We start from the raw sequence: 27,929 nt of genomic DNA, 5'->3' as shown, positions 1-27,929 counted from the left end.
GCTAGACAAGATTCCAGTTAGAACCATTCTATGATATGCGTTGCTCGGAGCGTTTTAGATTGTCATTGGATTAGTTTAAAGAATCTAAAACAGAAAAGATTAAATACGAACTTTGCAGGTTTCCACGATCTCTTTTTATTTGCTTTAAAACAAATTAGTCAAAGCTCTCTTGTCTCTTCATCTTCCAAGGAGCCAACAGGGCAATATCTCATAGCGTTTCTCTCAATCCAAGCATAAGCTATAGCACTTGCTACCATCAGCAAAGAGAAGTACCAACTAAAAAGCAAGGTCGCCACAGTTTTGGATTGCATGATAAGCTTCTCGCTGCTGCATGCAACCTTCTGGTGGCGGTGAAGAAACAATCGGCAATCTGGAGGCAGGAACTCCGAAGGAAACACAAGCAGCAGTGCCAGCTGAAGCAGCCAAACTCCCTGAAAGAGGATACAAAAAGATCTTAAAAGCCTGATAGTTAGCTTCCTGTGGAAAAGGGCCTCGCCCAAGCACGTAAACATACAAGCGGCCACAATGAGTTGCAGCAGCGCATGATAGTGTCCTTCCACGCCTTTGTGATCCGTGGAATGCCAGTGAAAGAGGATGAATTCCTGGGCAAAAGCAGCGGCTCCCAGGAGATTTACAAAACTATTTGATAGTTTTGCCTTCCACCGCAGAGCGAGTGCGTAAATTATGAAGGGAAGAGCCATGGAAATATGCTCCACGTCGGGATAGCTTCGTGTTGGCTGGACAATGCAGTGGAACACAATCACTCCTGAGCTCCCGAGGAAGATGCTGTAGAACTCGATCCGCTTTGCGGCAAGTGATTGAGATTCATTGTTGTTTCGTCTGTGAGCTGCAGCTGTGACAAAGAGCGCGAGTCCCCAAGAGATGAATCCAATCGCTGGAATGCCATGGCTGAGGAACGCCAAATATCTTTCCATCCCGAAGACTGAGAAAAAATGCACTAAGTTGCTCCTAAGATCTGATAGATGAACAAAATCACAAGGTTTACCAACTTTTTTAAACAACCCATGCTAACCCATGCTAAAACAACCCATGCTATAGTCTAGTATATCTTTCCCTCGCAGATAAAGTCTTTGTAAAGTTGTTTTCTAAGAAATCGTGTTTGGCAGGACTATAGCTCCTGGAAGATGTTAGAGATGAAGACGTATGGAGCGGGGTTCTCTGGATCGAGAGTCATGGCCCTCTTTGTCGCTCGGCTCCCTCGATCCACGTCTCGGTGACCCTTGCAAGCACCGAGAAAGCAAGTCCAGTCCCACGAATCCGGGAAGAATGGCATCGTTGCCAGCAGCTCCTCCACCTCGCCAAGGTATCCCGAGCGACACAGGAGATCGATCAGACACCGGTAGTGTAGCTTGCTCGGCGGGATTCCAAAGTCCGAGACCATGGATCGAAACGAGTCGCCGGCATTGCGGAGTTTTCCTCCGTGGCTACATGCGATGAGGTTGCAAAGGAAGGCAATCTCGTCTGGAGGATCGCCCAGGAGTTTGAGCTCTTTGAAGATCTGGATTGCAGTCGAGGGATGGCCGTTTTGAGAGTACGCTGCAAGGACAGCGTTCCACGAGATTGTGTTGCGCTCGTGCATTCGATCGAATATCTTGAGTGCTTGATCGAGATTTCCGTTTTGAGCGTATGCGGAAAGAAGCCCGTTCCACGAGAAAAGATGGCGCTCGTTCATTGCATCAAACATCGACTTGGCCTCTTCCAAATGCCCATTTTGCGCAAATCCAGAGAGCATTGCTGTCCAGGACACGGCATCACGCTCCGGCATAGAATCAAACAGAAACTTTGCCTCTTCCAAAAACCCCTTTCCCGCATACACAGCGAGCATAGCCGTCCAAGAAAACAGGTTCCTCTCGCGCATAGAATCAAACACAGACTTTGACTCGTTAAGATGCCCGTTCATGGCATATGCTGCAAGCATTGCGGTCCACGACACGAGATCCAAGTCGGGCATGGCGTCAAAGACTTTCTTTGCCTGAAACGCATTTCCAGTCTGCGCATAAGTCGCGAGCATCGCAGTCCAGGACACAATGTCCCCCTCGGGCATCCTGTCGAACAAACGTTTCGCTTCGGCTAGATGCCCTTGTGCGGCATTTGCGCAGACAATAGCCGTCCACGACTCGAGGCTGTACTCCTCCATCGACGCAAAGACCTGTCTGGCGCCCAAGAGATCACCGTTTTGCGTGCAAGCTGCCAGCATCGCGTTCCACGACACGAGGCTCCACTCCGGAATCTCGCCGTAGACGCTTTTGGCTCCAAACAGATGCCCATTCCGGGCATATGCAGAAAGCATCGCGGTCCACGACACGAGGTTCCGCGCCGGCATCTCGTTGAAGCGTTGCTTTGCCGTCGAGAGATCCCCGGCAAGCGAGAAGGCAGTGAGGATCGTGTTCCATGTCACAAGGTCCGGATTGGGCATTCGATCGAACGTTTGCTGCGCGAGGTCCAGCTGCCTGCTGCGGGCAAATGCGGCGATCATCAGGTTCCAGGTGAAGGTATCTCTCTCGTCCATCGAATCGAAGATCTGCTTGGCCTTTCCTGTGCTGCCGCATCGCCCATACATCTCGATGAGCTTGTTGTGGACGAACACGTCGTGGGCGTGGAGGAAATGGCGGATGTGCGAGTGGAGGAAGGTTGCCGCGGCGGGGCTCGAGCACTTTTGGAGCAGCTGGATGCACGCGCCTCGCTCCAGCAGCAGCATCACAATTTAAAAGGGGCCAAATGCAAATGCAAATGCAAATGCGCCATCGAGATGCGGGGAGACATTTGCGGTGCTGCCATGTTGATGATGCCCGCCATGGAGGGCGACATGCGTGGACGTACAAATCAAGTAAGAGGTTGTTCCCCAAACCCAAGAAAGACTAGTTCTAATCACTCATTTGGTTTGCCAATTAGCAAAGATTAGCTGCGTTATAATCATCAATATTTGTACTTTTTACTAATCAATGTTTGTGAATATTCTCTGTTTTATGTTTTCTTCTACTTGATTTTCTAATTACAAAATATTATTTTCAAAAAATTACAAGAGCAAATGGTCTAGATTGAAATCAATTCATGGATATCAAAATTTCATAAATAATATAAACAACATTATTACTCTACACTCTGGACTTGGACTTCATAATTACAAATTTCACCAATATCAAATAAAAAATAAAGTTTTGTGTAATAATTCTATATTGATAGAATTCATCAATGTAAACAAAGAACTTAATTTCATTTTGATGAAGTTTGTTAAGTCCACAACACCCATACCACACCATTAAGCAAACAAAACACTAAAGGTTAAACACTTTAAGCCAAATTAACCATAAAAATGGAAATATTTGCCCTAAATCTGAAGGCATTGATGGAAAAGGTAGTTTCAAGCTGTGTGGTAAGAAAAGTTGCCACCCTCCATGTCTCCTCCCAGTTGCAGCAAAGGCAGCCTTGAGAAAGGAGAAAAAACCTTCCTTTTTCCCCCTCCGCTTTTTCACATGTGTTCACAGCCGCGGGCCTGCAACTTTTTCTCGTGAGAAATTGCTGTATAAACTTTTTGTGCTGGGCATTTTGCAAACATGGAGGGTCCCCTGTGCCACTCTCCCTCCTCTCTGTGTGTCTTGTGTTTGTGTTTGTCTCTCTCTCTCTCTCTCTCACTGCGCTGACGTTTTACAAAAGTAAGGAGAGAAAAGAGAGAGAATAAAAATCATACCTTGGCTCGGGTGGGGCTTTGTGTTCTTCATGAAAAGTAGAAGCACAACCGTGAGATTCAAGGCACACCGCACACCGCACACCGATTTGTCCCGAATCATGCACGCCTGCCTGCGTTCGTTAGTTCGTTCGGCCAAAGGGAAAAAGAAGATTGCAAAAAAAAGGGGTCTTACTTTTTGTTGTGCATGGTTGCGGCGAGACGCATGAGCGCCACCGGAAAGAAATCCAGGCATTGTTTGATGTCCGTTGGGATCGCTCATGATTCTCCAAGTAGCCGCCCCACTGTATACATAATAGGCAAGCAAATATTAGATCACAAGCACAGGACGAGGAAGAAAGCAAAGCAACCACTTACTTAGAAAACAGTGCTCTCGCTCGCCCGTCTCTTCTTTCTTCTCGGGGATAAGAAGCGTTGCTTGCGCTAATTGCACACTCTTACGGCACGCCAAGTTTCCTTGCTCTTCTTCTTCTTCTTCGCCGCTCGAGAGCTTGCTGTGTACAGCATCCCCTTCCGTCCGGGACCCCACAAGCAAAAGCTTGTTTCCACGGCGCCTCCAAGGGACGAAGAACGCGGATATATATATATAAACTGCTTCGCTCCATTCCATGACGACGACGACGCCGCAGAACCAAGCACGAAGAAGCGGCCAAATCTGTTGATTGATTCCCTCTGCTCATTGCTTCTACTGCGCACCGAATTCCTCCTCCCTCATTCTTGATGCCACAGTAAAGGAGCTTCACATTTGCAGCAAGTTGAGCGGCGACACTGTTTGGCCAGCGTTTGTCTCCCCCGCCCCCCTGCTTCCTTTTCTTCCCCTCCCTCCTATAAAAAATCTGTCCTCAATGCTGGAAGAGAGCCACCACTTCAGCTCAATGCCTTCCTCCTCGCTCGTCCTTCCCATCCTCTTCCAGCTCTCTGCATTCTGCCCGCTCGAGACGGACTTCAATGCCTCCTTCTCTCGAGCTGTTGAGCGGGGACATCCTCATCATCGCAAACCAGATCCATCACCACCGGCACCACCAGGTTCGAATTCATCACTCAACTCGTTTCTTTCGCTTCTTGGCCAATTCAATATGTCTAATTGCTCTGCTGTCCTCCTGCCACAGAGCACGGGAGTTATGATCAAACTGCATTCTCCGAGGTGAAACTTTACTCACTTTGTTTATAGTCTTCAGCAGTTGAGACCGTTTGTTTCTGTTGCTCTGTCCCCACGCAGTGTCTGGCTGCTCCCACAAGTCCCCTGTACAACGGAGGTGTTCTCAAAAACCCCGCATTCGACGCGGACCTTCTCGGCTGGTCCCCATTCGGGGGCTGCACTCTCAAGATCCAGGTCCAAGGCAGGAACAAGTTCCTCGTTGCAACCAATCGGAACGCTGGATTTCACGGCCCTTCACAAGCTCTGGCGAATCTTACGCAGGGGTCCAAGTACACTCTCTCAGGTGCGAAAATCAATGTTGAAAATCGAATCTCTGCTGACAACCAACAAACAACAACATTAACCACCGAAGAAAAAACTCGTGTATACTGATCAATCTCTACCTACTTGGAAAACTTACAGCTTGGTTGCAAGTGAACGGTGGAAGTGATGATACCGCTCCTCTGGTCAAGGCCACCATCAAGGCCAACGGACAATACATTTCAGCCGGGAGCGTCGCAGCCAGGAACAAGTGCTGGACGTTCCTGAAGGGAGGATTTATTCCCGAGTTCAATGCTTCATCCGCCACTCTGTACTTCGAGGTGAATTTAACGACCCTGTTTCTCTGTTCTCCGTTACCAAACGTGCGCATTTGGTGTACCAATGTCGTGCAGAGCTCCGATCCGAAGGTTGACATTTGGCTGGACAGTGTCTCGCTTCAGCCCTTTTCAGACGAGGAGTGGAGCAAGCACCAAGATATCAGCATAAAAAAGGTGTGCAAATCGAACAAAATGCTAGCTGCTAACCTGTGATGTGCCTGCTGACGTGACAGAGCCGAACCAGATCCGTGACCCTGAGCGTCACGGATTGCAAAGGCCATGGAATCCACAATGCAGACATCCAAGTGGAGCAGATAACTGGCGACTTCCCATTTGGCTCAGCAATTGCATCCACAATCCTGGACAACCCGACATATCAAGTAAGCAAAAAAAAATCTAAAAGATACCTTGCTGACTTCGGCGTGCTTGCCAGAAATGGTTTGTGACGCGATTCAACACTGCTGTGTTCGAGAACGAGATGAAGTGGTACTCTACGGAGCGGCAACAAGGCAAAGTCTCGTATGAGACCGCCGATAAAATGCTGGATTTCTGCAAAGCCAACAACATTTTGGTCAGAGGGCACAACGTTCTCTGGAACGATCCACAGTACCAGCCTGGATGGGTGAAAGACTTGAGCGCCTCGGAGCTGAGAACCGCCACAATGTCCCGCATAGAGTCCGTCATGAGTCACTACGCTGGCAAGCTTCCACAGTGGGACGTGCTCAACGAAATGCTCCACTTCAACTTCTTCGAGAGCAAGCTCGGCAGCAACGCGGCTGTGGAGATCTACAAATTCGCCCAGGAGATCGATCCTGAAACAACATTGTTTCTCAACGATTTCAACGTGATCGAGGTACCACAGGACTCGATGAGCTTACCCGACAACTACGTCCACAGGCTGCTCGAGATGAAAGCCGCAGGAATCAAAAAGCTCGGCATTGGACTGGAGGGACACTTCTCCGGCAAGCCCAATCTCGTTTACATGCGAGCAGTCCTCGACAAGCTTGCGACGCTGGAGCTCCCAATCTGGCTGACGGAAGTCGATATCATGAACAGTGTTGACAGCGAAAACCAAGTAAGAAGAAACAAAAGCTCTCACTCACCTCCTCGAGGAGCTACTAATGCCTTGTCTTTTCTCTTTTCTCTTTGTCTGCGATGATCGAAGGCAATCTATCTCCAGCAGGTTCTCCGCGAGGCATTCTCCCACCCAGCAGTGAAAGGAATCGTCCTGTGGACGGCTCTGCATCCCTACGGCTGCTACCGGATGTGCCTGACCGATCAAAATTTCAAGAACTTGCCCGCTGGAAATATCGTGGACGTTTTCCTCAAGAACATCCGGACAGTGGGGCTGAGCGGCACCACCGATCACGAGGGGAGCTTCAGCTTCCAGGGATTCCACGGCGAGTACGAGATCTCTGTCACTCACAATCGCACCTCCGTCATCAAGCGCCTGGCGATCGGCCCCGACACGGATTCGCAGACGATTCACGTGCTCGTCTCGTGAATCGCATCGATCCCACTGGGCAGAGATCGCGCATTACTTACAAGGGCAGTGAATCGGGTGTCGCGAATCGGTGGCGGCTCCTCCTTGGAACCAAGAACGTCGCCCCAGCCAGACAAGAAATATAGAAAACCCTGGCGAATATGCCACTAGATATTCCATTCGCAACGGCAATAAGATACCATCGCATATTCTTAATTTACATTCAAGCAAAAGTAAGGCCTTTAAACATCGGCTGATTTGAGCAGCCTGGTACACACTTGTACGGCCTGTCCTACCGTTAGGAACACCCATTCTTCGCCCAGTTCTTCCAGAAACTTGGCAATGTGGAGTTTCTCCATGACATCGGAGCCTGGGTTTGCAATCGCTAGCTGCGAAAAAAAATTCCAAGGAGTTTCATCAGGATTAAATGGAGTGATCTTCGATTTAGAGAACTCACTTGTAGGCCCCGCTTCCTTAGTATTTTCAGTAGCTCTTCGAACGCATGGATTCCTGTTGTGTCGATGCTCATAACCGCTGTGAAGTTTGCGAAGCAAAGCAAAGAACCCATGGGTGAAAGTCTGTCTTGGAGAAGTCAAAGTACTTACGTGTTAAGTCGAGGATAACGTATTGCAGTGAGGTTCCGTTGGCTTTCTTGATCACTTCCTCCTCTTCGTTCACGTATCTCAAAACTCTGTTGCGGAAAGCTTTCAGTAAGGATTCGGAGACAACTTGAACTCGCAAACCTCTCACGGATGTAGTTAGAATTGGAGAAGTAGACGGCGGCATCAACGCGGACAAGAAGAGTTCCTGGGATTTTGTATGCTTCGGGATACTGCTGAACGTTGCGATAAACAGTAGTTCCTGGTATGTTTCCTAGAACAGCGGTGTGAGGTCGTGTAACATGTAATAAAATCTTTGCCATCGAAATGCAGACCTGCGAGAAGTTTCAAACCGGTTAGACAAAATCTCTTTGCGCATCTCACACTACTCTTACCGCCACGAGAAGGCCAATTTCGACGGAGACAAAAACGACACCAAAAAAGGCACCCATACATGCCAGGAAATCAGACTTGTCAATCTTCCATATGAGTTTTGCTGCCTTCAAATCGATGAGGCTGAGAACTGCTGTTATGATGATCGAAGCCAAGATGCAATTCGGAGTGTAGAAGAATAAAGGTGTCAGAAAACGGAGGACGATCATTACTACTACTGCCATAACTACGTTTGAGATCGCAGTTTTACAACCAGAGTTGTAGTTTACTGCCGAGCGAGAGAATGAACCTGAAACAAAATCGATCACTTGTTAAGCAAATCACAATCAATAGAAGGCAGTACCTGTAGTAACGTAGGAAGAGGACAATGATCCGATCATATTCATCGACCCGAGAGCTATCATCTCTTTGTTTCCATCAATGTGGTAGTCTTTAAGCGCAGCAAACGTTCTTGCTACGGCTATAGCTTCCTGAGAAAATGAAAATGAGAATGTCAATGCGATTGGCCCAGTCTTCGTACCGTTAAAGCGACCAATCCGGCCACAATGCCAACTTTAACTCCTTTCAGTGCAAGGTCCCCGCTAAAATGAATCAAGTGAGCCGAAGAAGGATTCAGTCCCTTGTTTATGTGCTTGACCTGAAATATCAAATTTAGAACAAAAATAAACGAAGTTCAGCAGCGTACCGTGATAACTCCATGCCTATCAACACGCGTGATTTTCACGAAAGCTGTCGACAGGATAACTGCAGTCAACGGTGCTATTGCCGAGATCCAAAACCAGCTTTTCTTCCGTTTGCTCTGAAATCCAGCAAAGTTAAGAAAGACAGAATGAAAGGAACCTCAATCTGACTTACAATAAACTTGGCAGCGAGCAGCAACACGAGGAAGAAAAGACCGATGAGGATAGTTTGCCAGTTCCACTGCATCGCCAAACATTTTTAGTGTGTCCGCAGAAGAAAAAAACGAGAAAAAGGATAGAGAACCTGGTGGGTGTTACTAAAGACGGATTTCAAAACTGAGACGATGTCAGTCTTTGTAGTGAAGTTCGTGATTCCAAACAGCCCTTTCAACTGTTGCAGGCCAATAGTGATGGCGGCGCCCGCCATGAATCCAACCACAGCGGCATGAGAAAGGAAGTCTATGATGAATCCCAGCCTGAAAATGACGACTGACGCTGTTAGAAACCGTTTTGTCTTCTGTAAACTTAAAGGTCAACCTGAGGAACCCGAGTCCAGCCTGAATTAGCCCCGCGAAAAACGTAGCAGTGAATGTAAGCTGAAGGTAAGTCGCAAGGTCCTTCTTGTAGTTCACTTCGGCATTCAGGAGAGTTCCCAAGAGAATCGACACCACAGCAACCGGTCCGACGACGATGTGCCTTGAGCTTCCTAGAACCGCATAGACGAAAGGTGGAATAACATCCGAGTCTGCAAAAACCGAGCTTTAGCCTTTCCATGTCTGAAAGACAGGGCATCAAAAGTCAAAAGAGGGAGAACTTACAAAGTCCATACTCGGGCGGGAGGTGAGCAAGCTTGGCGTAAGCCATTGCCTGTGGAATGCACAGGCTGGCTATCGTCAGGCCGGAGACAAAGTCTCGCTTGAAGAGGTTGAGCCGGTACTTTGGCCCCCATTCCAGGATCGGGAAGACGTAGAGAATTGCGAGGACAAACTTCCTCCCTTTGGTCTGGTTCTTGAATTGGAGGAAAGGATCGTCCGGGAAGAACGTCTCCTTGATCGTATCTTTGATGCCACTGTGAAGCGGAGTGCTAGGAGGAACGCTTACTTTGTGAACAAAAGGGAGTTCTTCCGGGCGCTGGCCATCGCTCGGCTTTCGAGCTGCTCGCTCCGAGTCGCTGTCGTCCGTGTGGACTGACCCCGCCATTTGATCGAGCTACAAGCGAGAAGGGATCGAGAAACTCCTCCTAGACCTGGCGCACACGGAGAAAAAGAGTTGAGATTCTCGCTTTCGATGGGTGGACAAGGAAAAAACCAACAAAAGAAGTCATATCATATGCGAAGACGCCAAGAACACTGCCAAGAACAGGAAACGAAATTTCTCAAATGTACGTCCCAGTCGGGAGGTCCACTGAAGCCAGTCTACACACGGCGCCGCCGCGACCTTTATTTCAACCACACCGACAAAAGGACCCGGGACCAGCGGAATCGATCGATCACTTCACGCGATCGATCACGCGATCGATCGATCGATCTCAAAACTATGATCCAATCCAATGCCATCATGCATGAGCACTCACCGCGATGCCCAAGCCTGCTATGCCAATCGATGACTCGATCGCCTCGAAGCACACGAAGAGATCATTTGGCGCCTGGCCACAATCCAAAAACCCCTTCCGACAGTGCTATAAATCCCTTTAGGTTGCAAGATTTTTATAAAGCTCCGTGTTAGAGAGATTTTAGGGCTCTTATAAAGAGGAGGGATTGCCAACTGTGACGAGGGCCAGCCATGCACGCACGAAGAGTGAAAGTCGTCGTCCAGGGCATTCAATGAATCTGGTCACAATGCTGCCATTCAGCTGACTTTACCCTAGAGAAAAAAAGTATTGTTAGTTGGCACGTCAGGCTAAAGTTGCGCAGACTTTGCCATATATCAAACCTCTCCTTTCGGGCAACCAAAGATCATAGTATGGTCCGATTGTGGATATTTTACAAGGGGCGGGGATGACACCAACATTGCGTCGATCGCTTCCGAAAAGAATGCTACCGACACAACTTGTTAGTTTGTCTCCTCATGCCGTGAATGTTGCGATCGAATCTATGTTGTGTCTTGACATGAATCGATCCATCACATTGGATAAAACGAACCATCAATGGAATAACGTTAGACTGCGACCGCCAAACTTACGACCGTCCGATCAACTCGGGCAAGTCCAACGGTGGCGATTGCACCACACATTCCGTCTTCGTCTTCCAGTCACCTGGCCTTTCCTTTCCGGAACTCCAGCTTTAGCGCCAGGAACAAAAAAAAAAAAAAAACATCCTCGTTTGCATGCCTTCCTCGATCCTTGGCTCTAAGTACCAATCTCTGCATGCACGCTTGATCGATCGAATCCATTGTTCCCAGCATGCCGGCGTCGATCCTGGAAGCTCCTCTTCTCGGAAGTTATCACCAGGATCACGATCACGATCACCACCACCACCAGGACGATCTAGAGGAGAACGATCGGTTCCAGCCGCTCCAATCACTCCACCGCCAGAGAGAATGCTGCTGCTGCTCCAAGGAATCCCGATCATCGCCCAGTTGCAACTCCTCCATCTCCACCGTCGCAAAGCTCGCCGCTTCCTTCTTCTGCGTCTACAGTGCCATGGACGCTCTCTCCGAGTACATCACCTCGCTTCTCCCTGGCCACCTCGGCGACAAGTCCCTGTTCCTCTTGCAAGCATCTCTCTGTGCCTCCACTCTCGCGGCCCCGACGATCGTCTCCTCCATCGGCGAGCTCCGCTCGATGATGCTAGGCGGCCTGGCTCACGCGACGTATCTGGCTTCGCTCGTCAGGCCAAACCGGTCCATGGTTCTCGGCTCCAGCGTCCTGTGTGGCTTTGGAGCGAGCTTGACTTGGGTCGCGCAGGGAACCTTTCTCACCAAGTGTACGCCACCTTCCAAGCGCGGCCTCTTCACCGGAGTCTTCTGGGGGATCTGCTCGCTCTCCAGCATCGTTGGAAACTTGGCAGCGTTCATGGTCTTCAGGTTTCTCTCCCAGTCGGCGATGTTCGGCCTAGGAAGCGTCAGTGCGACCGTCGGTGTTCTCGTTTTGCTCTTGGTCGATGATGTTGATCGAGCGGCAAGTGATGAACTTGACAAAGTTGGTCACCGGGTTGACAAAGCCGAAGTCTCTGGCGGTGGTGAAGAGAAAGTTGACGAAGAGTCGATCAAGTGTTCCGCCTGCTTGGAGGATCTGGACCAAGACGTAGAGAAAAGCCTGACCTGGCGGACGCTGCTCCCCTTCGTTCTTCTCTTGCCAATAACTTGCTACCTGGGCTGCCAAACAGCGTTTTGGACTGGCGAGTTCACCAAGCTTTTGCCAGCAAACGCCATCGGAATCGTCCTGTTCTTCACGGGAATCGGTCAAGTGATCGGATCCTTTTTCTTGAGCTGGTTGTCGGATCTCCTACGTTGTGGGACGCCAACTTTCTTGGTGGGAGCAGCAGCCAGCGGAGCAGGACTAATGGCTTGTTTCCCACTCCAAGATCACCGGCGTATCTCCAACTACGAGATCGGCTGCTTCTTCGGGATTCCATTCTTGGGAGCACCGCTGCTGGCTTACGTCGCTGGACTTCTCTTTGGAATCGCGGATGGCGTTCTCACGAGCCATGTCTTCGCCATCACTGCTAGGATCTTCCACGGCCAGAAACCCGAGATCTGGGCTGTTTTCAATCTGCTTGGTACCGCCGGCGCTGCCTCCACCTTTTGGATTGGAATCCTGTTCCCGATCTCCAAAAACTCTGGGATCGCACTTCAAGTCTGGATCCAGCTCGCAGTACTCTTGGTCGGTAGTCCCCTGTACGTGATCCTTGATCTCTGGTCTTCTGCCAAAGTCGTGAAAAGGCCAGCGCTGGAAAACGAGTCAGTGATGGCTGTGCCTGTAGCAGCTTGAAGATGACAGGCAGTAGAAAATGCTTGTACTCTTTCACTAGAAAAGAATCACGGCAAGCGCTAGGAAGCTCGCAGTGAAAGAGATGCACCCTACCTATCCTAGCAAAAATTTCTAAAGAGAATCCAAAAGTGAGAAGATCGGTGTCACCAATCCTCCATCAAAGACTTAGAAAGAAAAATATTATACATGGATGCAGCGGTCATATATCTACACGATGGTGCAATGCAGGCGATCGGCTCACCCGGAATTTTATTCTGCTGGAGAAGAAGAAGATTTGCGTCGCCGGATCCCTTGCTTGCCACTGGCGGCATTAGCAGCGAATGCGCCCGGCTTGTAGTATCGCGGCGTGTACTTCTTGCCCTGGATCCGCAATTTCTCCATCTCAGCTAAGATGTGGCTCCTGGTAACATCGCTCCTGGCCTCGGCGCCGTCTAGCACTAGCAAAATCAAAAAAATTCCGCGAAATATCGAGCAAGATCCACAAACCTGTGACCGATGAAGGAGGAACTGGCATACGCACTGCCATGACGACGAAGCACAGTACAAAAATCAGCGCCATGACCAGCAGCGAATCCCTCCTCTCCATCGCCCCCTCGAAACAAAACCCTAAACGCGAAGAACACGGCATTAGAATATGCCTCGCGCAAACCGGCTGAACCGGTAACCGGCCGTTACACGACAGGTAGAATGAATATTCGTATGGATATTTCCATTTTACCCTACGAATCCGGCCGTTAGGAAACAGGTGGCAGAGAATATTCGTATAGTACGTGATTGCAAAATCTTACCGTTCTACAGTTAATGGCTGGAACGCGTAGCGAGTAAAAATATTGATGGTTTACCTGTCTCATGAGCTTCAGTTGTTGCGTTGGTTTGCCTTGGGTCTGGGCTTCTTTGTTGTCGTAGCTAGGGTTTGTGGCGCGGGCGAAGATTTCGCGCAAGCGATGGCGGATTATCGGCAGCGATGAGGTTCTTGGCGATCATGGTGCTGATCCCGGGCGAGAAGCTGAGAAAGAGGGATTCCGATCAGCATTTCAAGGCGGGAGGAGGCGGCGGAGGAGGAGCGATCTTGTATGGGATGCGAGCGAGGCGCGCGCTTGTCCTCATGCTCGCGGTGCTGTGTGGATTCATCGTGGTTTTCGGGTGGGAGGGATCGCCGGCAGCGAGTGTGCTCGGATCGAGAGCATGGGGGCCGGGGCTTCGCCTGGAACTTGGTACGTTTTGTCCAGCTTTTTGGATTCTAGGCTGAGCATTCTTTAGATTTTTTTCCTTTACTGGCATTCATGAATGTAGCTTTGTTTGCGGGGGCACTCGATCTATCTAGATTCTCCAAATCGATTGCTGTCTCGCACGATGGCAGCATCATGGAGTTGCTAAATAGCACGGTTTCAGGTCGAGCAAATCTCTCTACCTCGAATTTAAAAATCTAGAACCGCAAAACAAAACAAAAAAAAAAACCCTCCTAGATCTTATAGAATGTTTTCGGTTCTAGCGATTGTTTCTTTTTCTAAAGTTTGGCTGTTTACTTTTTCCCAGAGCTTGCTACAAGGAAAGCGTCTCCTGTTAGGGAAGTTTACAAGCAAGGTACTGAACTACTTAATTTGTTTTTCTTTCATCTTGTCTCTAAACTATTCATTGTTTCAGTTCCACAGTGTGATTACTCAAAGGGAAAATGGTTGAACGACTCGAACAGACCACTTTACTCGGGCGAAATGTGCTCGCAGTTTCTTTCCTCGATGTGGGCCTGCAAGGTGCAGGGAAGGAAGGACTTCGATTACGAGAAGTATAGATGGCAACCTCAAGGATGTGATCTTCCGCCTTTTGATGGCCGGGCTTTTCTCTCAAGGTAAAAATGCTTCTCTAAGTGTGTTCTTCTACTAATAATAAACATCATCCGATAACAGATGGAAGAACAAAACAATCGCTTTCGTGGGGGATTCTCTGGGCCGGCAACAGTTTCAGTCACTTTTGTGCATGATAACGCGAGGCAAAGACGACATGGTAGCGACCGATGCTGGACAGGAGTATGGTTTCGACAAGCGGCCTACATGGTCTCTCCGACCAAATGGCTGGGCATACAGGTTCACGGAAACGAACACCACCATCCTCTTCTACTGGTCGGCTAGTCTCTGCAAGATCAAGCTCTACAACGTGACCGATCCGAGCTCGGCTGCGGCGATGCATCTGGACAGGCCGGTGGATTTCCTCAAGAGGAACGTAGCTCGGATGGATCTGGTGATCCTCAACACGGGACACCACTGGAACTCGGGGAAGATAAACGGGAACAAGTGGGAGATGTACGTTGGTGGGAAGAAGGTGGCGCTCAAAGGCTCCCGCTTCGCATCGGTGAGCTACTCGCACCAGTTTGCGGTGAAGAAGGTGGTGAGGTGGCTGGACAGGCAGATCGGTGCTAGGCCGGAGCTCCGAGGCGTTCTCACGGCTCTCTCGCCCAGGCACTTCATGAACGGGGACTGGAACTCGGGTGGGCGCTGCGACAACATCAAAGCTTTCGGGGTGGACGTCTCAAACAGGCCGTCGAGGGACGTGCTGTCCGAGGAAGCGGTGGCCAACACCAGGGTGGAGCTGTTGAACATCACGCACCTGTCGCAGTTCCGGGGAGAAGCTCACCTCTCGCGATTCACTGCGAATGCCAGGCCGGGGATCCAGGACTGCTTGCACTGGTGCTTGCCGGGTGTTCCAGACGTGTGGAACGAGATCCTCAACGCGCAATTGTTGGCCAGGAAGGAGAGAAAAGAGGAGGACGAGGTGCTGTGATCGAAGAAGAGACTCCTCGTCTTTTTCTTTCTTTGCTTTTTTGCAGTATAGCTCGAGCGACTTGATTTATCTTGTTTTTTCGATGCTAGAGCTTCGTTCTTAGATCCAAGGTGATCCACCATAGTCCTCTGTGATAAAAGATTATCGGGCCTCCTTGGGCGCCCAGCGCTATCCGGTCACCAGGGCGGTCAAGTGGTCAAGGGTCAGCGAGTCAACTCGAAGGATGCAAGCACCATTCTTTCAGGCTCACTACTCCACCTCTTTTATACTAGAGTGTCTTCACCCCGACTGTCAACCTCAACACTGCGGTACGTTACTTGTATCTTTGAAGCATCAAGGCCATTGAAGAATCTTCATCACCAACGGAGGACAAGAAGGGCAAGAAGTAATGAGCTGCATTTTCTCTGTTGTTGTTGCTAAGTTTTTCTTTCTCCACTTCGGCAGGAAGCTCGATGTTTCAAGCCAACGCTTCTTGTTACTGTGGGGTGACGATTTTGACGTGCTATTCACGGGACTGGTCATGGCTTACCTCAAAGATCCGGAAGCTTTGACGACATGGATTGCTCGAACGAGAGAGAGTTTACTAGATTTTTGGTCCGTAGGACTGAGACGGTGACCATTATCCTCGACGACGGTAATGCTTTGGACGGAGAAGACGGCGACACAGATGAAACGGGGCGTGAGAAAGAAGCTGCCTTCCGCTTCCTTCTAAAACTCTAGAGAAGGAACGTGTAAGTATCATTTGTGCGTCCGCTCGAAGCAGGTTACTTAAAGACGCAGCAGCCTATCTCGTTGGAGCTGGAGGATTCACTGTAAGTTTGCCTTCATGCTAACAATCTCTAAAACCTTGGCTTTAGGAAGACGAAGTTTGCAAGGTTGCCTCTCGCGGTGGCACGTAAAATCTGCAAAAGAACTGGATGGGTACCAAGGCTTGTCAAGCTGTACCTTACCAGGAGGACATGCCTGAGGGCTTCCATCGCCCGCTTGGGAAACAACTTGTTCAAATATATCCGTGCTGTCAAGATGCGTAGCCTTCTTTCTGCTATGGCAGGAGGAGAAATCCAGCCACTTTCAGATGCTCTTGACGGCAAAGTTTTCTATCGAGTCGGTGAGGCTAAGTATGTTACACCTTCTTTGCATTGCTATGTCCTCGGGGTTGGGCGCGCAAGATTTATCACTCCATAAAGATTTGTTGGTGAATTCATGCAGGTTATTGCCAAGGACGACAACCTGTCACGCGTTGGTTGGAATGCGATGAGTGCTACTCTCTCGGTTTTGAAGTTGCTGAAGCCCAGGCTCCCGTGTGTGGACGTGGTTGCGGATCTTGACGCGGTGGACATCTTCTCGGGGAAACTGACGAGACAACGTATTGAAGGGTACTGTTCATCTGGAGAGAGTTCAATCGCATTGGAGCCTATGTTTACTATGTGACTGAAAACGTTGTGGTGGTCTTTGTAATAACAGTCGCTGCTATTGTCATCCCAAGGGGGAAAAGGCGGCAAGAGAGCTGTTTGATGGAGAGAAGAGTGTGGACTGTGGTTGCAGACACAAGAAGCAACGGATAGCTTTCATTGACTTTTGTATCCTGTTGGAGAGTTACATCTGTTGCTTGAGTTTTGTCCAAAAAAAAAAAACATATTAGACACCAAATATAATAGCGTTTTGTGCTTTTAAATAGTCCCACCATTCCAAGTCTGCATTTTGAGCAATATCAAACAACATCCCAGTTCACATAAGTCATATGAAACCAAGAGCCACAATAACTTCCTATGGGAAGACTGTTCAAATGAGCACTTCCTCCACTGCGTCACCCTCTTGTAGAGAAGAAGAAGAAGAAAAGGAAGAAATGGTATTAAATGAAGATATGGAAGTGAACCCTGAGTTTGACCCTGAAGTGAGTTTATAGACTAGTACGTAGTGAGTTTTGTGCACTACAGGTTTTCTAAAATGGCGTGCAAAGTCAAACGAATTCAAACGAAGTGAGACAAAGACAAAAGCTTACATTTTAGGGTTTGTTCTATTCCCTATCTTGCAGGATGAATTTCGCGGAGACGAGCCTTGTCTTCCTCGTTGCGGCGCTGCTCGGATCTGTGAGTGTCCGCGTCCTCTTCAACAAGGGGCCTTCCGCAAATCTGTAAGAAGATTTCTAGATTGGAACCTCTTGGCCAAAATCTCACTCACACTCCCACCTAGGTTACACATCACATTGGTGATTGTTGCTGCAATTTGCTGCTGGCTCTTGTAAGTTCTTCTTGCCTTTCTCTCTCTCTTTTTTTTTTTTTCATTCTGGATGGGAGCTTTGGTTTTTTTTTTTTTTCTAGGTGGGCTATTGTGTACATGGCACAAATGCATCCTCTGGTGAGACCGATTCTCAATTCTGAGGGTGAATGAATTTTTTTTCTGGTTTGTGTATTGAATATTTGTAGAGAAATTGTTCTAATAACTCATCTTTTTTTAAGTCTTTTGTTTTAGCTTTACTTGTTTTCTTCCATCTGTATTTGAAAGATACAATAGAAGAACACTCTAAAAGATATAAAGAGCATTACCTTGAGAGAAGAGAACACCAAACCCATCAACGCAGAGGATCAAGTAGCTTTTCCAAACTTGCAAGGAAGAAACTCGACGAAGAGAGTCTTCGTCTTCTAGATTTTCTAGATTGCAACTTTGCCACTGCGTACCTGCGAGATCCCTGGGTCGAGGACAGGAAGGACGTGTTCGATCCTGTTAAGATCGTCTAAGCGCCGCTAAATTACCAAAAGTTTTGTCCGCGCTCTATATTTCTTTCGCTGATCCTGCGACGAGCTCCCCCTGGATGTTTTATGCACATCCTTGGCCAGAAAAGAAGCGAGAATACTGCACGAAAGCGGTGGTGAGATCCAGGGGAACAATCAAAAGCGACACAAAACAAAGCATCGGTCTTAGCAAACCTGTTCCTTGGAAGTATCCGATTAGTTTAATGGTGGTAGAGCTCATAGCGTTCGCTCGACTGTTCCTTGTGTAGCACCCGGCCAGCTGTGGCCCTTGGTATGTTGCACTATGCACAAAGCGCTGTATTGACTTGGCTCTCATCTTCTGTTGCGATGGTGATGACGGCGAGGAGACGATGGATATGATCATCAGCATCAGTCGTTGCAAGCGAGTGATGAAGTTGCGAATGAATATGTCTTGGGTAACCAAAAGGCTGAGCTCCGGATGCTGCTACGCTGGAAGGAGTATGAAGTGAGTAAAGGGATTGATTGATTCTGTGCCGGCCAGCAGAATTCATACCCGTGAGGGGCTTTTGTCCAGGGACGACGACGAGAGCGCCAGGACGTGGAAGATTTTTAGCTTGAAGGAGCTGCAATTCGCCACGAACAACTTCAGCTATGAGAATAAGCTCGGCGAGGGGGGCTTTGGGAGCGTCTTCTACGGCCAGCTTGGCGACAAATCTGAGGTGAAAAAATAAAACTTTGATTAGCAGCAAAAGAAGAGCCTTGAGTCTCTCTCCCTACCTCATGTTTCCAGATCGCCGTCAAGAGGCTCAAAGTGATGAACACCACCAACGAGATGTCATTCGCAGTGGAAGTTGAGACGTTGGGACGGCTGCATCACAAAAACCTGCTAAAGCTGCGTGGCTACTGCGCTGAGGGCGAGGAGAGATTGATCGTCTACGACTATATGCCAAACCTGAGCCTTCTGTCGCACCTCCACGGTCACTTCTCGTCGGACAAGCTCCTCGACTGGAGGAAGCGAGTGGAAATCGCCATCGGTTCTGCAGAAGGATTAGCGTAAGTTTCTTTCAAACCTCTTACAGCTTCGTGCATACCTTCTTTTCTTCTCTCCTGTGTGGCTCTCTCAGGTACTTGCATCACACTGCCAATCCACATATCATACACCGAGATGTGAAAGCCAGCAACATACTCATCGACTCGAACTTCCAAGCTCAGGTTGCCGACTTCGGCTTCGCCAAGTTCATCCCTGACGGCGTCACTCATCTCACCACCCGCGTCAAAGGCACGCTGGGATATCTAGCACCTGAGTACGCAATGTGGGGGAAAGTCTCGGAGAGCTGCGACGTCTACAGCTTTGGAATCCTGCTGCTGGAGCTGGTGACGGGTAGAAAGCCGATCGAGAAGATTGGTCCCGGCAAGAAGCGGAGCATCATCCAGTGGGCCGCACCGCTGGTGATGGAGCGAAGATTCGACGAGCTCGCGGATCCCAAGCTGGAGGGGAAGTATGACGGAGAAGAGCTGACGAGGATGATCCAGGTTGCCGCCTTGTGCGCACAGAACTTGCCAGAGCACCGGCCAACGATGCATGAGGTGGTAGCAATGCTTAAGTCGAGGTCGATTCCGGAAGAAGGAACCATCGAAGGCGATCTCCGGAAGCTGAGAATGGAGGAGAACGAGAACAAGCAGCAGCTGGTCAAGGAAGTCGAGTCTGATTCCGAAGAAAAAGGTCCTCGTAGGCGAAGGAAGTAAGCCGGAACGTCATTGGTCGCTAGTGGTGACTTTGCCTGTACATGTCTTGTATCTGGACCAGTTCCTCGAGCATTCCAGCACCGGCATAGATGTTGGACATTAGCACATAAGCCGTCGCATTCTTCGCATCTAGTTTCATGAGTGACTCGAAAGCCAGCCTCCCAGCATCCACGTTCTTCCACTTCTCAGCAGCGGCCAAAAGCACCATCCATATCACCACGTCTGCTTTGCCCGGCATGCTCTGGATCATGGTCACGGCCTCATCCAGCTGGTTTGCCCGGCCCAACATATCCACCATGCACGAGTAATGCTGCCGGCTTGGACTTATTCCAAACTTGTTGGAGCTCATTGCCTGGAAGTACTCCTTTCCCTTGTCCACAAGCCCCGCGTGGCTGCACGCGCTGAGAAGTGTGAGGAACGTAACATGGTCAGGTTGAACTCGATGCCGCTGCATGTCCTCGAACAGCTGAAAAACGCGCTGCGTCTGTCCGATGGAGCTGTAGCCAGCCATCAGTGCAGCCCACGTAACTTGCGTCTTCGCAGAAACGGAGCTAAACACCCGCTCGGCCTCGAGCATGCTCCCACACTTACAGTAAAAGTCGAGGAGAGAGTTCAGCACCATAGTGTCAGTGTCAAGTCCGGCACTACGAACGTCGGCTTCGATCTGCTTCCCTGTTTCCAGCGCCCCCAGCGCACCACAAGCCTTGAAAGCACCTGTGAAAGTCACGGCGTCTGGCAAACACGAGTTTTCGTCGTCTCTCATCTTTGCATAAAGCTGTAGAGCAATCTCGGACTCTCCTGCCTGTGCATATCCCAGAATTATGCAGTTCCAAGAAACAACGCTCCTTTCCTGCATACTCTCGAACACCTGCCGAGCATCCCCCATGCTTCCGCACTTCGCGTACGTGTCCACCAGCGTGTTGAGCATTGCCGGATCCAGTATGTCCAGGCTCTCTGCAGCTCTCTTATGAATAGCCCTGCCTCGTTGTAAGCACTCTTGCTTCACAGCTCTCCCGTCGACGAGCTTGGCTTCTTCTTGTTCAGCAGAGCTCGCACAGGCCTTCAAAGCAGCAATAAAAGTAATGCGATCCGGAGGATGATCTTCGTCCCTCATGCACGAGAACATCTCAAGAGCCGCGTCTCCGTTGCCACACTTGGCAAAACCAAGTATGAGACAGTTCCAGGAGACAACGTCGTGACGCCTCATAAACTGGAAAACTCGAAGAGCATCTTCCAAGCTGCCACATTTCGCGTACATGTCGACCAGAGTGTTCGCCACAGACTGGTTCATCTCCACGCTAATTCTGGCAGCTTCAGCATGGATACTCTTGCCTTTCCAAATGCACTCCGTCCTGGCAACTGTTCCTGAAGAGAACGCTTTCTCAGCAACACCTGTGCATGCTTTGAGAGCAGCCAGGATTGTCACGAGGTTGGCTGCACAACCTTCGTCTTTCATACGAGCATAAAGTTCCAGTGCCACTTCGCCTTCCCCGTTCTGAGCATACCCGAGAATGAGTACTGTCCACGAAACCACGGTATGCTGCTCCATTTTCTCAAAAACTTGACGAGCATCCACCATGCTCCCACACTTCGCATAAGAATCAACAAGAGTATTCGCCAGGACAACGTCCACCAAACAGTTGCTAGCCGCTAGAGTGTGAATGGCTCTCACTCTGTGGAGGTTGACAAACTTCCCATTTCTCTCTTCTCCTTCTGCCAAACAAGCACAGGCCTTCAACGCTGCTACGAGTGTCACTGTATCCGCTTTGAAGCCTCTACGTTGCATAAGTTCGTAACACTCTAGTGCCTGTTCACCCTGTCCGCTTTCGGCATAACCTTGAATAAGGCTGTTCCAGGAGACCACACTGTGATGCAGGATTTTGTCGAAAACCTGTTGAGCATCTGCCATGCTCCCACACTTCGAGTAAACATCGATCAGACTGTTCGCCACGAAAAGGTCCAGCTCGGCCTCGTTGCCAGTTACTTGAGAGTGTAAAGCTCTGACCCTTCCCAGGCACTTCACCTTGAGATGTTTGCCACCGAGAAGTTCATTGTCCTCTTTCTCTGCCAGACTAGCACACGCTTTCAGCGCAGCCAGGATGCTGACTCTGTTGGATTTGTGGCCCTCCTCTTGCATTCTTGAATAAAGCTTGAGAGCCAGTTCCCCTTCCCCAGAGTTTGCATATCCCTGGACAATTGCAGTCCATGAAACTACGTCGCGGTGCTTCATGCTGTCGAACAGCTGCCGAGCCTCAGCCATGCTCCCGCACTTTGCATACATGTCAATCAAAGTGTTAGAGATGAATATGTTGGAGAGTTCACCACTGTCAACTACGTCCTTATGAATCTTCTTACCCGCTTGGAGATCTCGTGAGCTGCTACAGACCTTCAACGCAGCGAGGATTGACCCAGTAGCCGGCTTTACTCCATCGTCTAGCAATTTGAGATATGCCGCCAGCGAGTGCTTGCCAACTTCTTTCTTCCTCACCGAGCTTCCAACACATGATTTTCGGAACTGAACTTCACTGCACGATGTCTGAGTCAGAGTCGACAGTTTTGGTGCCACCCATTTGGGAGTCCGGGAATTGATCCAGAGACTAGCTCCGCTTGTTGCATGCTTGAAGTCTGGAAATCTCGGATTACTCTGGAAAAGGAAAAGAGACAGAAGATATCTATTCAGTACTTATGAGATAGAACCAAGAAGTACCTTCACAGTTCTATTGTCCCACCAGGAAGATGGGTCTTCAAAGAATAGCTGCCATAGCTGCTCCTCAGTATTGGCTTTCACCATTTGTGCCTACAGTGAAAGTGAAGAACCATTCCAGACGGGCCCAACTTGTGCAAAGTAAAACCCAATGAATGAATAGCGAACCTTAATGAAACAATCTCAGCTTGAATTTCAAAAACGTTTAAGAGTCATCTTTGGACAAAATGACGCGATGGCTTACTCACCCCGGGAATCATCGAGGCTGCGCTGAGCCGAGTTCTAACAACACACCGCGATCATGAGAGCCGAAAAAGTGAGAGATTTTTCAAAACGAGAAGAGAAATGAAAGATGAAAAGCAGCTATAGCCTCTCCAGCAATCAAGAACAATTCGTCAAGGCAGCCGCACCATCAGGTGTCATCAAGATCATCTAAGCAGGTAAAAAAAATTGCAGTGTCATTTAGGGGCGCTGGAAACATCACTATGTGCCTTCATCATCTACACACACGAACACACACACAAATACTTTGGCATGAACATAGAAGATTTGGAAAAAAATTCCACATACGAACTCCCATGCATGAATGCTCAGGAAAACAAGAAAAAAATTTCACGATTTCACGTACCTTGAAACAACGCAAACGAAGTGAAATTCCCTCCAGCGCTCAATCTCGCGACCAAACGAGCTTGCGCGGTCGCATTGTGGAAAGGGATGGAGAAATGCGCCGCGGCGGAGGCAGCAGCTCGAAATCTGCGAGACTCAGGCTATGGAATCGAAAACAACACGAAATATCTACACCTTGTCACCGATCGAGACGCAATGTAGGATCTTGGAATGGAATCGGCAGCAGCTTTCCTCGCGGCGGAGGCGAGCGCTCTCCCCAGCGCCATCAAGACCTCCGCAAGAACCCTATCTAAAACCCTAAGAACGAGAACGTCGAGACTTTAAAATTTCAAACAAAAAAAGAGGCCACATTCTTTAGATCGTTCTAAGCTTGGGCTTTGGCGGCTTGCTTCTCCTTCGCCTTTTGGACCTTGAGAACCTTCTTCACGATCTTTTGCTCCTCCACCAAGAAAGCTCGCATGATCCTGGAAGAACCAAAGTATTTTTTGAGAGATCCCATTGACAGATCGATCGATACTTTACCTCTCGCGCACTGCCGACGCGGACATGGATCCACCGTAGGCCCTGCTGATGGATTTCTTGTGCCTGGCAATGCGAGAGCGCTTATACTCCATCGGCCTTAGACGAGGAACCTACCACAGATCAAAGAGCTAGCGCTAAGCGGCGAGAAAGCGAGAGAATCGAGAATGCCTTACCCCGATGATGGGCTTCTTGGTGATCGCGCATCGCGGCCCCTTCGCCTTCTTCGTCGCGGTCTGGTAGACGAGACGCCCACCTGAGAGAAATCCGTGAGAATGCATCGATCGAGAGCGAGAGAGAGGGAGGAGAGACTTACCTGGCGTTCTCACGACCTTGGTCTGGTTGGATCTGGTCGCATAGCTGTGGCGCCTCCGGTAAGTCAGCCGCTGCGCCATCGCTCTCTCGCCGCCTCGCCAAGAGAAATTAGGGCTTAGGGTTCTTGCTCAAAAGATCTCCGCCGTCCATTTTCTGGCTATGGCGTTTTTAGGGTTAGGGATTACGAGCGAGCGAAGCGCGCTTCGCCAGGGAAGTATGGTGAGTGAATGGGATCGATCGATCAGCGTGCTGATGCCCCAATGTCGCAGGCTACGCCATTCATTGCTGGAGTTGCGATCGCCGCAGCTGCGATAGCTGGGAAGTATGGGGTTGAGGCATGGCACGCGTTCCGGACGCGACCGGCAGTGCCGCGATTGCGAAAATTCTACGAGGGCGGTTTCCAGCCGACGATGACGAGACGAGAAGCCGCGCTGATCCTTGGCGTGAGGTAAGGGTTTTTCCTCTCTCGATTCGAGTCCAAAGCTCTGGCGGACAGGGAAAGCGTCGCACAGGAGAAGATCAAAGAGGCGCACAGGAAAGTGATGGTCGCGAATCATCCAGATGCTGGAGGGAGCGATTACCTCGCGACGAAGATCAACGAGGCCAAGGACGTGTTGCTCGGGCAGAGAAGGGGAAGTGGATCGGCATTCTAAAGCTAGGTGTCTGTGTACAAAGATTTTTGCTAAAGATGAATAGTGACCGTTCGATCGGTGGGAATAAAGGAGAATAAACCTTGGAATTAAATGCTAGCCGTCCAATGAGAGTTTAGGGTTTATCACTCTGGTCTGATTTTAGGGCTCTTGGAGTGCGCGATGGAGGTGACTCCGCACGCCGATTTGCTGCTGCTGCAATCGCGAATGAAGGAGGATCCCGGCGGGTATGAGGCAGAGCTCGATTTGCAGCTGCGGCATTTCAAGGCGTGCTTGGGTGTTCTTGAACTGGAGGCGCCGGATGCTGGGAATGGGAACGTTTCGTTTGCCGCTCTGGCGCCCGATCACGCGGCCGCCAAGGAGCTGGGCGATATGGCGATGTTTCTAGCTCATGTTACGCCCTCGTATCCCAAGCAGCTGGCTGGATTTCCGCATCAGCTACTCAATTTACTCAAGAATGCTAGCAATCGTCTTCCATCGTCTTTGCGTTGTCACCTTGCGCAAGCTCTCATTCTTCTTCGCAATCGAGAGGTAAGGAAGTGAAAAAAAATTTACACAAGGTCTTTAACCTTTCGTTTTTCTGGTAGAAAATTTCTCTCGTGGAAGTCTTGCCAGTGATGATAAAGCTTCAATCCTCAGGAGACAAAAATCTCAAAAAGTTTGTCTCCTCCCACCTTTTGCAGAACATCTCTCGCATGAATCGCAAGCACAGGAACGAAGCCAAGAACAGGTCCTTGCAGAACATCATCTTTCCAGTAATCCAGGTATGCACTTTTCTACTTTCTTATTGCTTCGAGCGCTCACCGACATTAAAACGTTTAGGAAGACGATGAAGCTCGTGCAAAGCATGCTTTCGTCTTGACTTGCGAGCTCTACAGGCGAAAGGTGTGGATTGATCCGCAAACTGCGAATGCCATCTGCAACGCTTGTTTCCACAAGTCTCCGAGGTGAGTTCAGCTCAAGTTTTCTTTAAGTTCAAGCTGCCATTTTGACACTGTTTTCGTAGAATTATGATAGCTACCTTGAAATTTCTTCATGGCTACGAAAATAAATACGATGAAGACAGCGACGAGTCCGATCAAGAAGATGACACACCCTCGGGAGCTGTTGGTGTGAGCAAGGAAGCCATATACAAGGTAAGGTTTGGCTGATTTATCACGCACTATTGAAATGTTCGATTTCGGTGAACTCTAGTCACAACACAAAGGCACGGTTTCGAGCAAGAAGAAGAAGCAAGCTAAGATAGAGAGGGCCATCCGTAGCTTGAAAAAACAGCAGCGGATAAAAGCGCAGGAGGAAAAAAAAGGAAGCTTTGCACCTCTCGAGCATCTGCGAGATCCACAGGTTAGTCACTGGTTTTTCACCTCGGTTCGGAAGTTGCTAAAACACTACGTATTGTGAAACAAGGAATTCGCGGAGAAGTTGTTTGCGCGTTTGCAAAACTGTAACGAGAAATTTCAGGTAAGAAAACCTTCTGGGATTCATAGATGGTGATATGTCTTTGTTTCTATAGGTGAAACTTATGATGATTATGGTTATTTCGCGATGCGTGGGGATGCATCAGCTTTTACTACTCAGTTTCTATCCTCATTTACAGCGCTATGTGTCGGTAAGTCTGCGGACTAGTTCCCTATTCCGATTTAATATTATAACTTCCCTGCAGCCTCACCAACAAGATGAAACTCAGCTGCTTGCGGCCGCAGTTCAGGCATGCCACGATAAGGTGAGCCGATACTCACGCTTTAGTTCCTTTCTGACACTTTGTTTTAGGTTCCAGTTGATGCAGTAGAACCATTGCTGAAGCAACTGGTGAACTCGTTTGTGCATGATCGCTCGCGGCCTGAGGTAAATTATCTTTCATGGTTTTTATGTTGCTGATGGACTAGCGCAGGTTATTGCCGTCGGTCTAAACACCGTTCGTGAGATTTGTGCTCGGATGCCACTGGTGAGATCATCGTATCATAAGTCTCGTTCCTTTTCTCACCGTTTTTTCTTTCGTGCAGATCATGACAAGAGACCTTCTTGAAGATCTTTCAATGTACAAAAAATCCCGAGAAAAAGCAGTATCTGCCGCTGCGAACTCCATCATTGGACTCTATCGCCAGGTTAGTTAAGTGCCTGGAAGTCTTTACTAAAGACACAAATTTTTATTTGACAGGTTAATCCATCACTTTTAATGAAGAAGCACCGTGGTCGCGGCACTGATTTATCCGTGGAACCAAAGGCTTTTGGTAAAGTCATTGTTCACACCGACGTGCCGGGCGTAGAGCTTTTGGCGGAGCAAGAGGAGGACGAAGACAATAGTGGAGAGTGTGGAGACGAAGATGACGAAAGTGGAAGAGAAGAGGAAGAAGAAAGTAGCGAGGAGGAGGGTGAAGGCAGTGGAGAAGAGCTAGAAGATGACAACGACGAAGAAGACGAAGAAGATGACGAAGGCGAAGATGATGAAGACAGTGGAGATGACAACGAAGGGTCAGATGAAGATGTGCCCGAGACTTTGGAAAAGAAACTGAAGAATGGCGAAATGAAACAGGTTGCGACGCTTAAGCGAAAGAAAATGGACGGCGAGGAATCAAACCTTGACGACATGAGCTTGAGCCAACTTAAAAGGTTTGCGGGTAGCAAACTGGAGGATGACGAGGTCTCTGGCGATGGCATTTTATCAAACGAAGACTTCCGACGAATTCGAGAGATCCAGGTACTTATCATCACTCGGTACCACTTTGACTTCACTTTTTCTTTTTTCCTTCCTTTTTAGGCCAAGCGAGAAGCTGAAAATGCCCTCTCCAATCACGGGCTTAGGAAAATCGCTTCGGAGTCACAAAACCAACGTCCGCTTGATCCTTCAAAACTAGAGGTAAGCTCTTCATTTCTTTCTTTCAGCACGAAGCGCTCACTCTGTATTGCTTTACTTTGCAGGCAAACATACGAAGAAAGCAAAGCAAAGAAGAGAGAATTGCTTCGTCCAAGGCCGGAAGGGACGACAGAGGCACCTATACTTCACGAGCAGCAGTAAAGAAACGAAAGGTATGTTTTTCATTCGCTATTTCACTCGTTAGATTTTGTTTGTTTGGATTTAGACCGGAGGCTTGAGTAATCGCCAAAAAGAGAAGAAAAAGAACCTCCCAGTGGCTGCTCGGCGCATGAAATCCGCTCGAACTCGCGAGCATCGAAAATCCAAGGCTAGATTGACGAAGAACTTCCGTGGAAAGAAAGCATGGAAATAAAGTATTCTTTGGTTATGTTAAAAGCACGCTACCAGATTAATTAAGCTGGTGCCAGTGGTTTCGGTTTCGATTCTGGCCAAAAATAAAGTCTTGGGTCCCACAACAATCGACCGTTGCCGCCCG

General features: G+C 49.1%; 14 protein-coding genes and 1 long non-coding RNA gene across 21 annotated transcripts; 7 read left to right on the top strand and 8 right to left on the bottom strand.

Moving 5' to 3' along the window:
* Positions 1-63: 63 nt before the first annotated feature.
* On the bottom strand, positions 64-991 carry LOC112350181. The gene has a single exon (XM_024685949.1). It carries the CDS (start codon positions 933-935, stop codon positions 159-161), a length of 777 nt encoding a protein of 258 aa, XP_024541717.1. The 5' UTR covers positions 936-991; the 3' UTR covers positions 64-158.
* On the bottom strand, positions 991-2,844 carry LOC112350180 (pentatricopeptide repeat-containing protein At4g02750-like). Its single transcript, XM_024685948.1, has one exon. It carries the CDS (start codon positions 2,717-2,719, stop codon positions 1,130-1,132), a length of 1,590 nt encoding a protein of 529 aa, XP_024541716.1. The 5' UTR covers positions 2,720-2,844; the 3' UTR covers positions 991-1,129.
* A 443-nt stretch (positions 2,845-3,287) lies between these two features.
* On the bottom strand, positions 3,288-4,283 carry LOC112350161. 3 transcript variants are annotated; one of them, XM_024685893.1, is made up of 4 exons: positions 4,064-4,283; positions 3,882-3,990; positions 3,710-3,819; positions 3,288-3,653 (listed from the first exon to the last, which is right to left on the bottom strand). In XM_024685893.1, exons 2-4 carry the CDS (start codon positions 3,911-3,913, stop codon positions 3,313-3,315), a joined length of 483 nt encoding a protein of 160 aa, XP_024541661.1. In that variant the 5' UTR covers positions 3,914-3,990; positions 4,064-4,283; the 3' UTR covers positions 3,288-3,312. The 3 variants fall into 3 exon arrangements, with proteins under 3 accessions (XP_024541661.1, XP_024541662.1, XP_024541660.1); XM_024685894.1 differs by having other exon boundaries at positions 3,288-3,514; XM_024685892.1 differs by having other exon boundaries at positions 3,710-3,815.
* Positions 4,284-4,286: 3 nt separating this feature from the next.
* On the top strand, positions 4,287-6,954 carry LOC9657016 (anti-sigma-I factor RsgI6). Of its 2 annotated transcripts, XM_024685891.1 has the most exons (8): positions 4,287-4,732; positions 4,816-4,850; positions 4,926-5,148; positions 5,268-5,446; positions 5,519-5,617; positions 5,677-5,823; positions 5,877-6,518; positions 6,609-6,954. In XM_024685891.1, the coding sequence occupies exons 1-8, from the start codon at positions 4,552-4,554 to the stop codon at positions 6,945-6,947; spliced, it is 1,845 nt and encodes a 614-aa protein (XP_024541659.1). In that variant the 5' UTR covers positions 4,287-4,551; the 3' UTR covers positions 6,948-6,954. The 2 variants fall into 2 exon arrangements, with proteins under 2 accessions (XP_024541659.1, XP_024541658.1); XM_024685890.1 differs by having other exon boundaries at positions 5,268-5,617.
* Position 6,955: 1 nt separating this feature from the next.
* On the bottom strand, positions 6,956-10,317 carry LOC9657602 (sulfate transporter 1.3). Of its 2 annotated transcripts, XM_002980795.2 has the most exons (13): positions 10,172-10,316; positions 9,417-9,844; positions 9,136-9,343; positions 8,903-9,074; positions 8,774-8,839; positions 8,604-8,717; positions 8,439-8,555; positions 8,262-8,388; positions 7,921-8,207; positions 7,670-7,860; positions 7,532-7,617; positions 7,384-7,460; positions 7,099-7,315 (listed from the first exon to the last, which is right to left on the bottom strand). In XM_002980795.2, exons 2-13 carry the CDS (start codon positions 9,796-9,798, stop codon positions 7,169-7,171), a joined length of 1,974 nt encoding a protein of 657 aa, XP_002980841.1. In that variant the 5' UTR covers positions 9,799-9,844; positions 10,172-10,316; the 3' UTR covers positions 7,099-7,168. The 2 variants fall into 2 exon arrangements, with proteins under 2 accessions (XP_024541656.1, XP_002980841.1); XM_024685888.1 differs by having other exon boundaries at positions 6,956-7,315; positions 7,532-7,860; positions 10,172-10,317.
* A 221-nt stretch (positions 10,318-10,538) lies between these two features.
* Positions 10,539-12,552, top strand: LOC9657601 (UNC93-like protein MFSD11). The gene has a single exon (XM_002980895.2). It carries the CDS (start codon positions 11,000-11,002, stop codon positions 12,527-12,529), a length of 1,530 nt encoding a protein of 509 aa, XP_002980941.1. The 5' UTR covers positions 10,539-10,999; the 3' UTR covers positions 12,530-12,552.
* Positions 12,553-13,384: 832 nt separating this feature from the next.
* LOC9657600 (protein trichome birefringence-like 14) lies at positions 13,385-15,443 on the top strand. Of its 2 annotated transcripts, XM_024685786.1 has the most exons (5): positions 13,385-13,743; positions 13,823-13,921; positions 14,066-14,113; positions 14,174-14,375; positions 14,434-15,443. In XM_024685786.1, the coding sequence occupies exons 1-5, from the start codon at positions 13,494-13,496 to the stop codon at positions 15,302-15,304; spliced, it is 1,470 nt and encodes a 489-aa protein (XP_024541554.1). In that variant the 5' UTR covers positions 13,385-13,493; the 3' UTR covers positions 15,305-15,443. The 2 variants fall into 2 exon arrangements, with proteins under 2 accessions (XP_024541554.1, XP_002980940.2); XM_002980894.2 differs by lacking the exon at positions 13,823-13,921.
* Positions 15,444-17,313: 1,870 nt separating this feature from the next.
* Positions 17,314-17,777, top strand: LOC9657599 (V-type proton ATPase subunit e2). Its single transcript, XM_002980893.2, has 3 exons — positions 17,314-17,438; positions 17,498-17,545; positions 17,626-17,777. The coding sequence occupies exons 1-3, from the start codon at positions 17,341-17,343 to the stop codon at positions 17,693-17,695; spliced, it is 216 nt and encodes a 71-aa protein (XP_002980939.1). The 5' UTR covers positions 17,314-17,340; the 3' UTR covers positions 17,696-17,777.
* Positions 17,778-17,828: 51 nt separating this feature from the next.
* On the bottom strand, positions 17,829-18,335 carry LOC112350125. Its single transcript, XR_002993656.1, has 2 exons — positions 18,232-18,335; positions 17,829-18,157 (listed from the first exon to the last, which is right to left on the bottom strand). It is a non-coding gene; the product is annotated as an uncharacterized LOC112350125 (long non-coding RNA).
* LOC9657015 (PTI1-like tyrosine-protein kinase At3g15890) lies at positions 18,239-19,791 on the top strand. Its single transcript, XM_002980892.2, has 4 exons — positions 18,239-18,523; positions 18,593-18,737; positions 18,809-19,071; positions 19,143-19,791. The coding sequence occupies exons 1-4, from the start codon at positions 18,408-18,410 to the stop codon at positions 19,762-19,764; spliced, it is 1,146 nt and encodes a 381-aa protein (XP_002980938.2). The 5' UTR covers positions 18,239-18,407; the 3' UTR covers positions 19,765-19,791.
* Positions 19,706-22,611, bottom strand: LOC112350123 (pentatricopeptide repeat-containing protein At5g27110-like). 2 transcript variants are annotated; one of them, XM_024685782.1, is made up of 2 exons: positions 22,472-22,611; positions 19,706-22,408 (listed from the first exon to the last, which is right to left on the bottom strand). In XM_024685782.1, the coding sequence occupies exons 1-2, from the start codon at positions 22,553-22,555 to the stop codon at positions 19,784-19,786; spliced, it is 2,709 nt and encodes a 902-aa protein (XP_024541550.1). In that variant the 5' UTR covers positions 22,556-22,611; the 3' UTR covers positions 19,706-19,783. The 2 variants fall into 2 exon arrangements, with proteins under 2 accessions (XP_024541550.1, XP_024541551.1); XM_024685783.1 differs by lacking the exon at positions 22,472-22,611 and having other exon boundaries at positions 19,706-22,033; positions 22,120-22,232.
* Positions 22,612-22,903: 292 nt separating this feature from the next.
* On the bottom strand, positions 22,904-23,385 carry LOC112350124. Its single transcript, XM_024685787.1, has 3 exons — positions 23,270-23,385; positions 23,097-23,221; positions 22,904-22,968 (listed from the first exon to the last, which is right to left on the bottom strand). The coding sequence occupies exons 1-3, from the start codon at positions 23,359-23,361 to the stop codon at positions 22,952-22,954; spliced, it is 234 nt and encodes a 77-aa protein (XP_024541555.1). The 5' UTR covers positions 23,362-23,385; the 3' UTR covers positions 22,904-22,951.
* Positions 23,386-23,397: 12 nt separating this feature from the next.
* LOC9657598 (60S ribosomal protein L34) lies at positions 23,398-24,038 on the bottom strand. Its single transcript, XM_002980794.2, has 4 exons — positions 23,931-24,038; positions 23,791-23,870; positions 23,618-23,727; positions 23,398-23,559 (listed from the first exon to the last, which is right to left on the bottom strand). The coding sequence occupies exons 1-4, from the start codon at positions 24,007-24,009 to the stop codon at positions 23,460-23,462; spliced, it is 369 nt and encodes a 122-aa protein (XP_002980840.2). The 5' UTR covers positions 24,010-24,038; the 3' UTR covers positions 23,398-23,459.
* A 29-nt stretch (positions 24,039-24,067) lies between these two features.
* LOC9657597 (mitochondrial import inner membrane translocase subunit TIM14-1) lies at positions 24,068-24,673 on the top strand. The gene is made up of 3 exons (XM_002980891.2): positions 24,068-24,148; positions 24,199-24,377; positions 24,426-24,673. The coding sequence occupies exons 1-3, from the start codon at positions 24,089-24,091 to the stop codon at positions 24,580-24,582; spliced, it is 396 nt and encodes a 131-aa protein (XP_002980937.2). The 5' UTR covers positions 24,068-24,088; the 3' UTR covers positions 24,583-24,673.
* Positions 24,674-24,706: 33 nt separating this feature from the next.
* Positions 24,707-27,874, top strand: LOC9657596 (protein SDA1 homolog). The gene is made up of 15 exons (XM_024685784.1): positions 24,707-25,110; positions 25,167-25,343; positions 25,402-25,526; positions 25,586-25,715; positions 25,774-25,923; positions 25,987-26,040; positions 26,093-26,188; positions 26,243-26,302; positions 26,350-26,424; positions 26,471-26,524; positions 26,583-26,684; positions 26,738-27,277; positions 27,338-27,436; positions 27,499-27,606; positions 27,660-27,874. Exons 1-15 carry the CDS (start codon positions 24,742-24,744, stop codon positions 27,804-27,806), a joined length of 2,286 nt encoding a protein of 761 aa, XP_024541552.1. The 5' UTR covers positions 24,707-24,741; the 3' UTR covers positions 27,807-27,874.
* The last annotated feature ends 55 nt before the right edge of the window (positions 27,875-27,929 follow it).

The sequence above is a fragment of the Selaginella moellendorffii genome, unplaced genomic scaffold (assembly GCF_000143415.4).
Source record: "Selaginella moellendorffii unplaced genomic scaffold, v1.0 SELMOscaffold_46, whole genome shotgun sequence".
NCBI classification, from domain to species: Eukaryota; Viridiplantae; Streptophyta; class Lycopodiopsida; order Selaginellales; family Selaginellaceae; genus Selaginella; species Selaginella moellendorffii.
The sequence above is the reverse complement of the archived record's forward strand: the minus strand, read 5'-3'. Positions and strand labels throughout refer to the sequence as shown.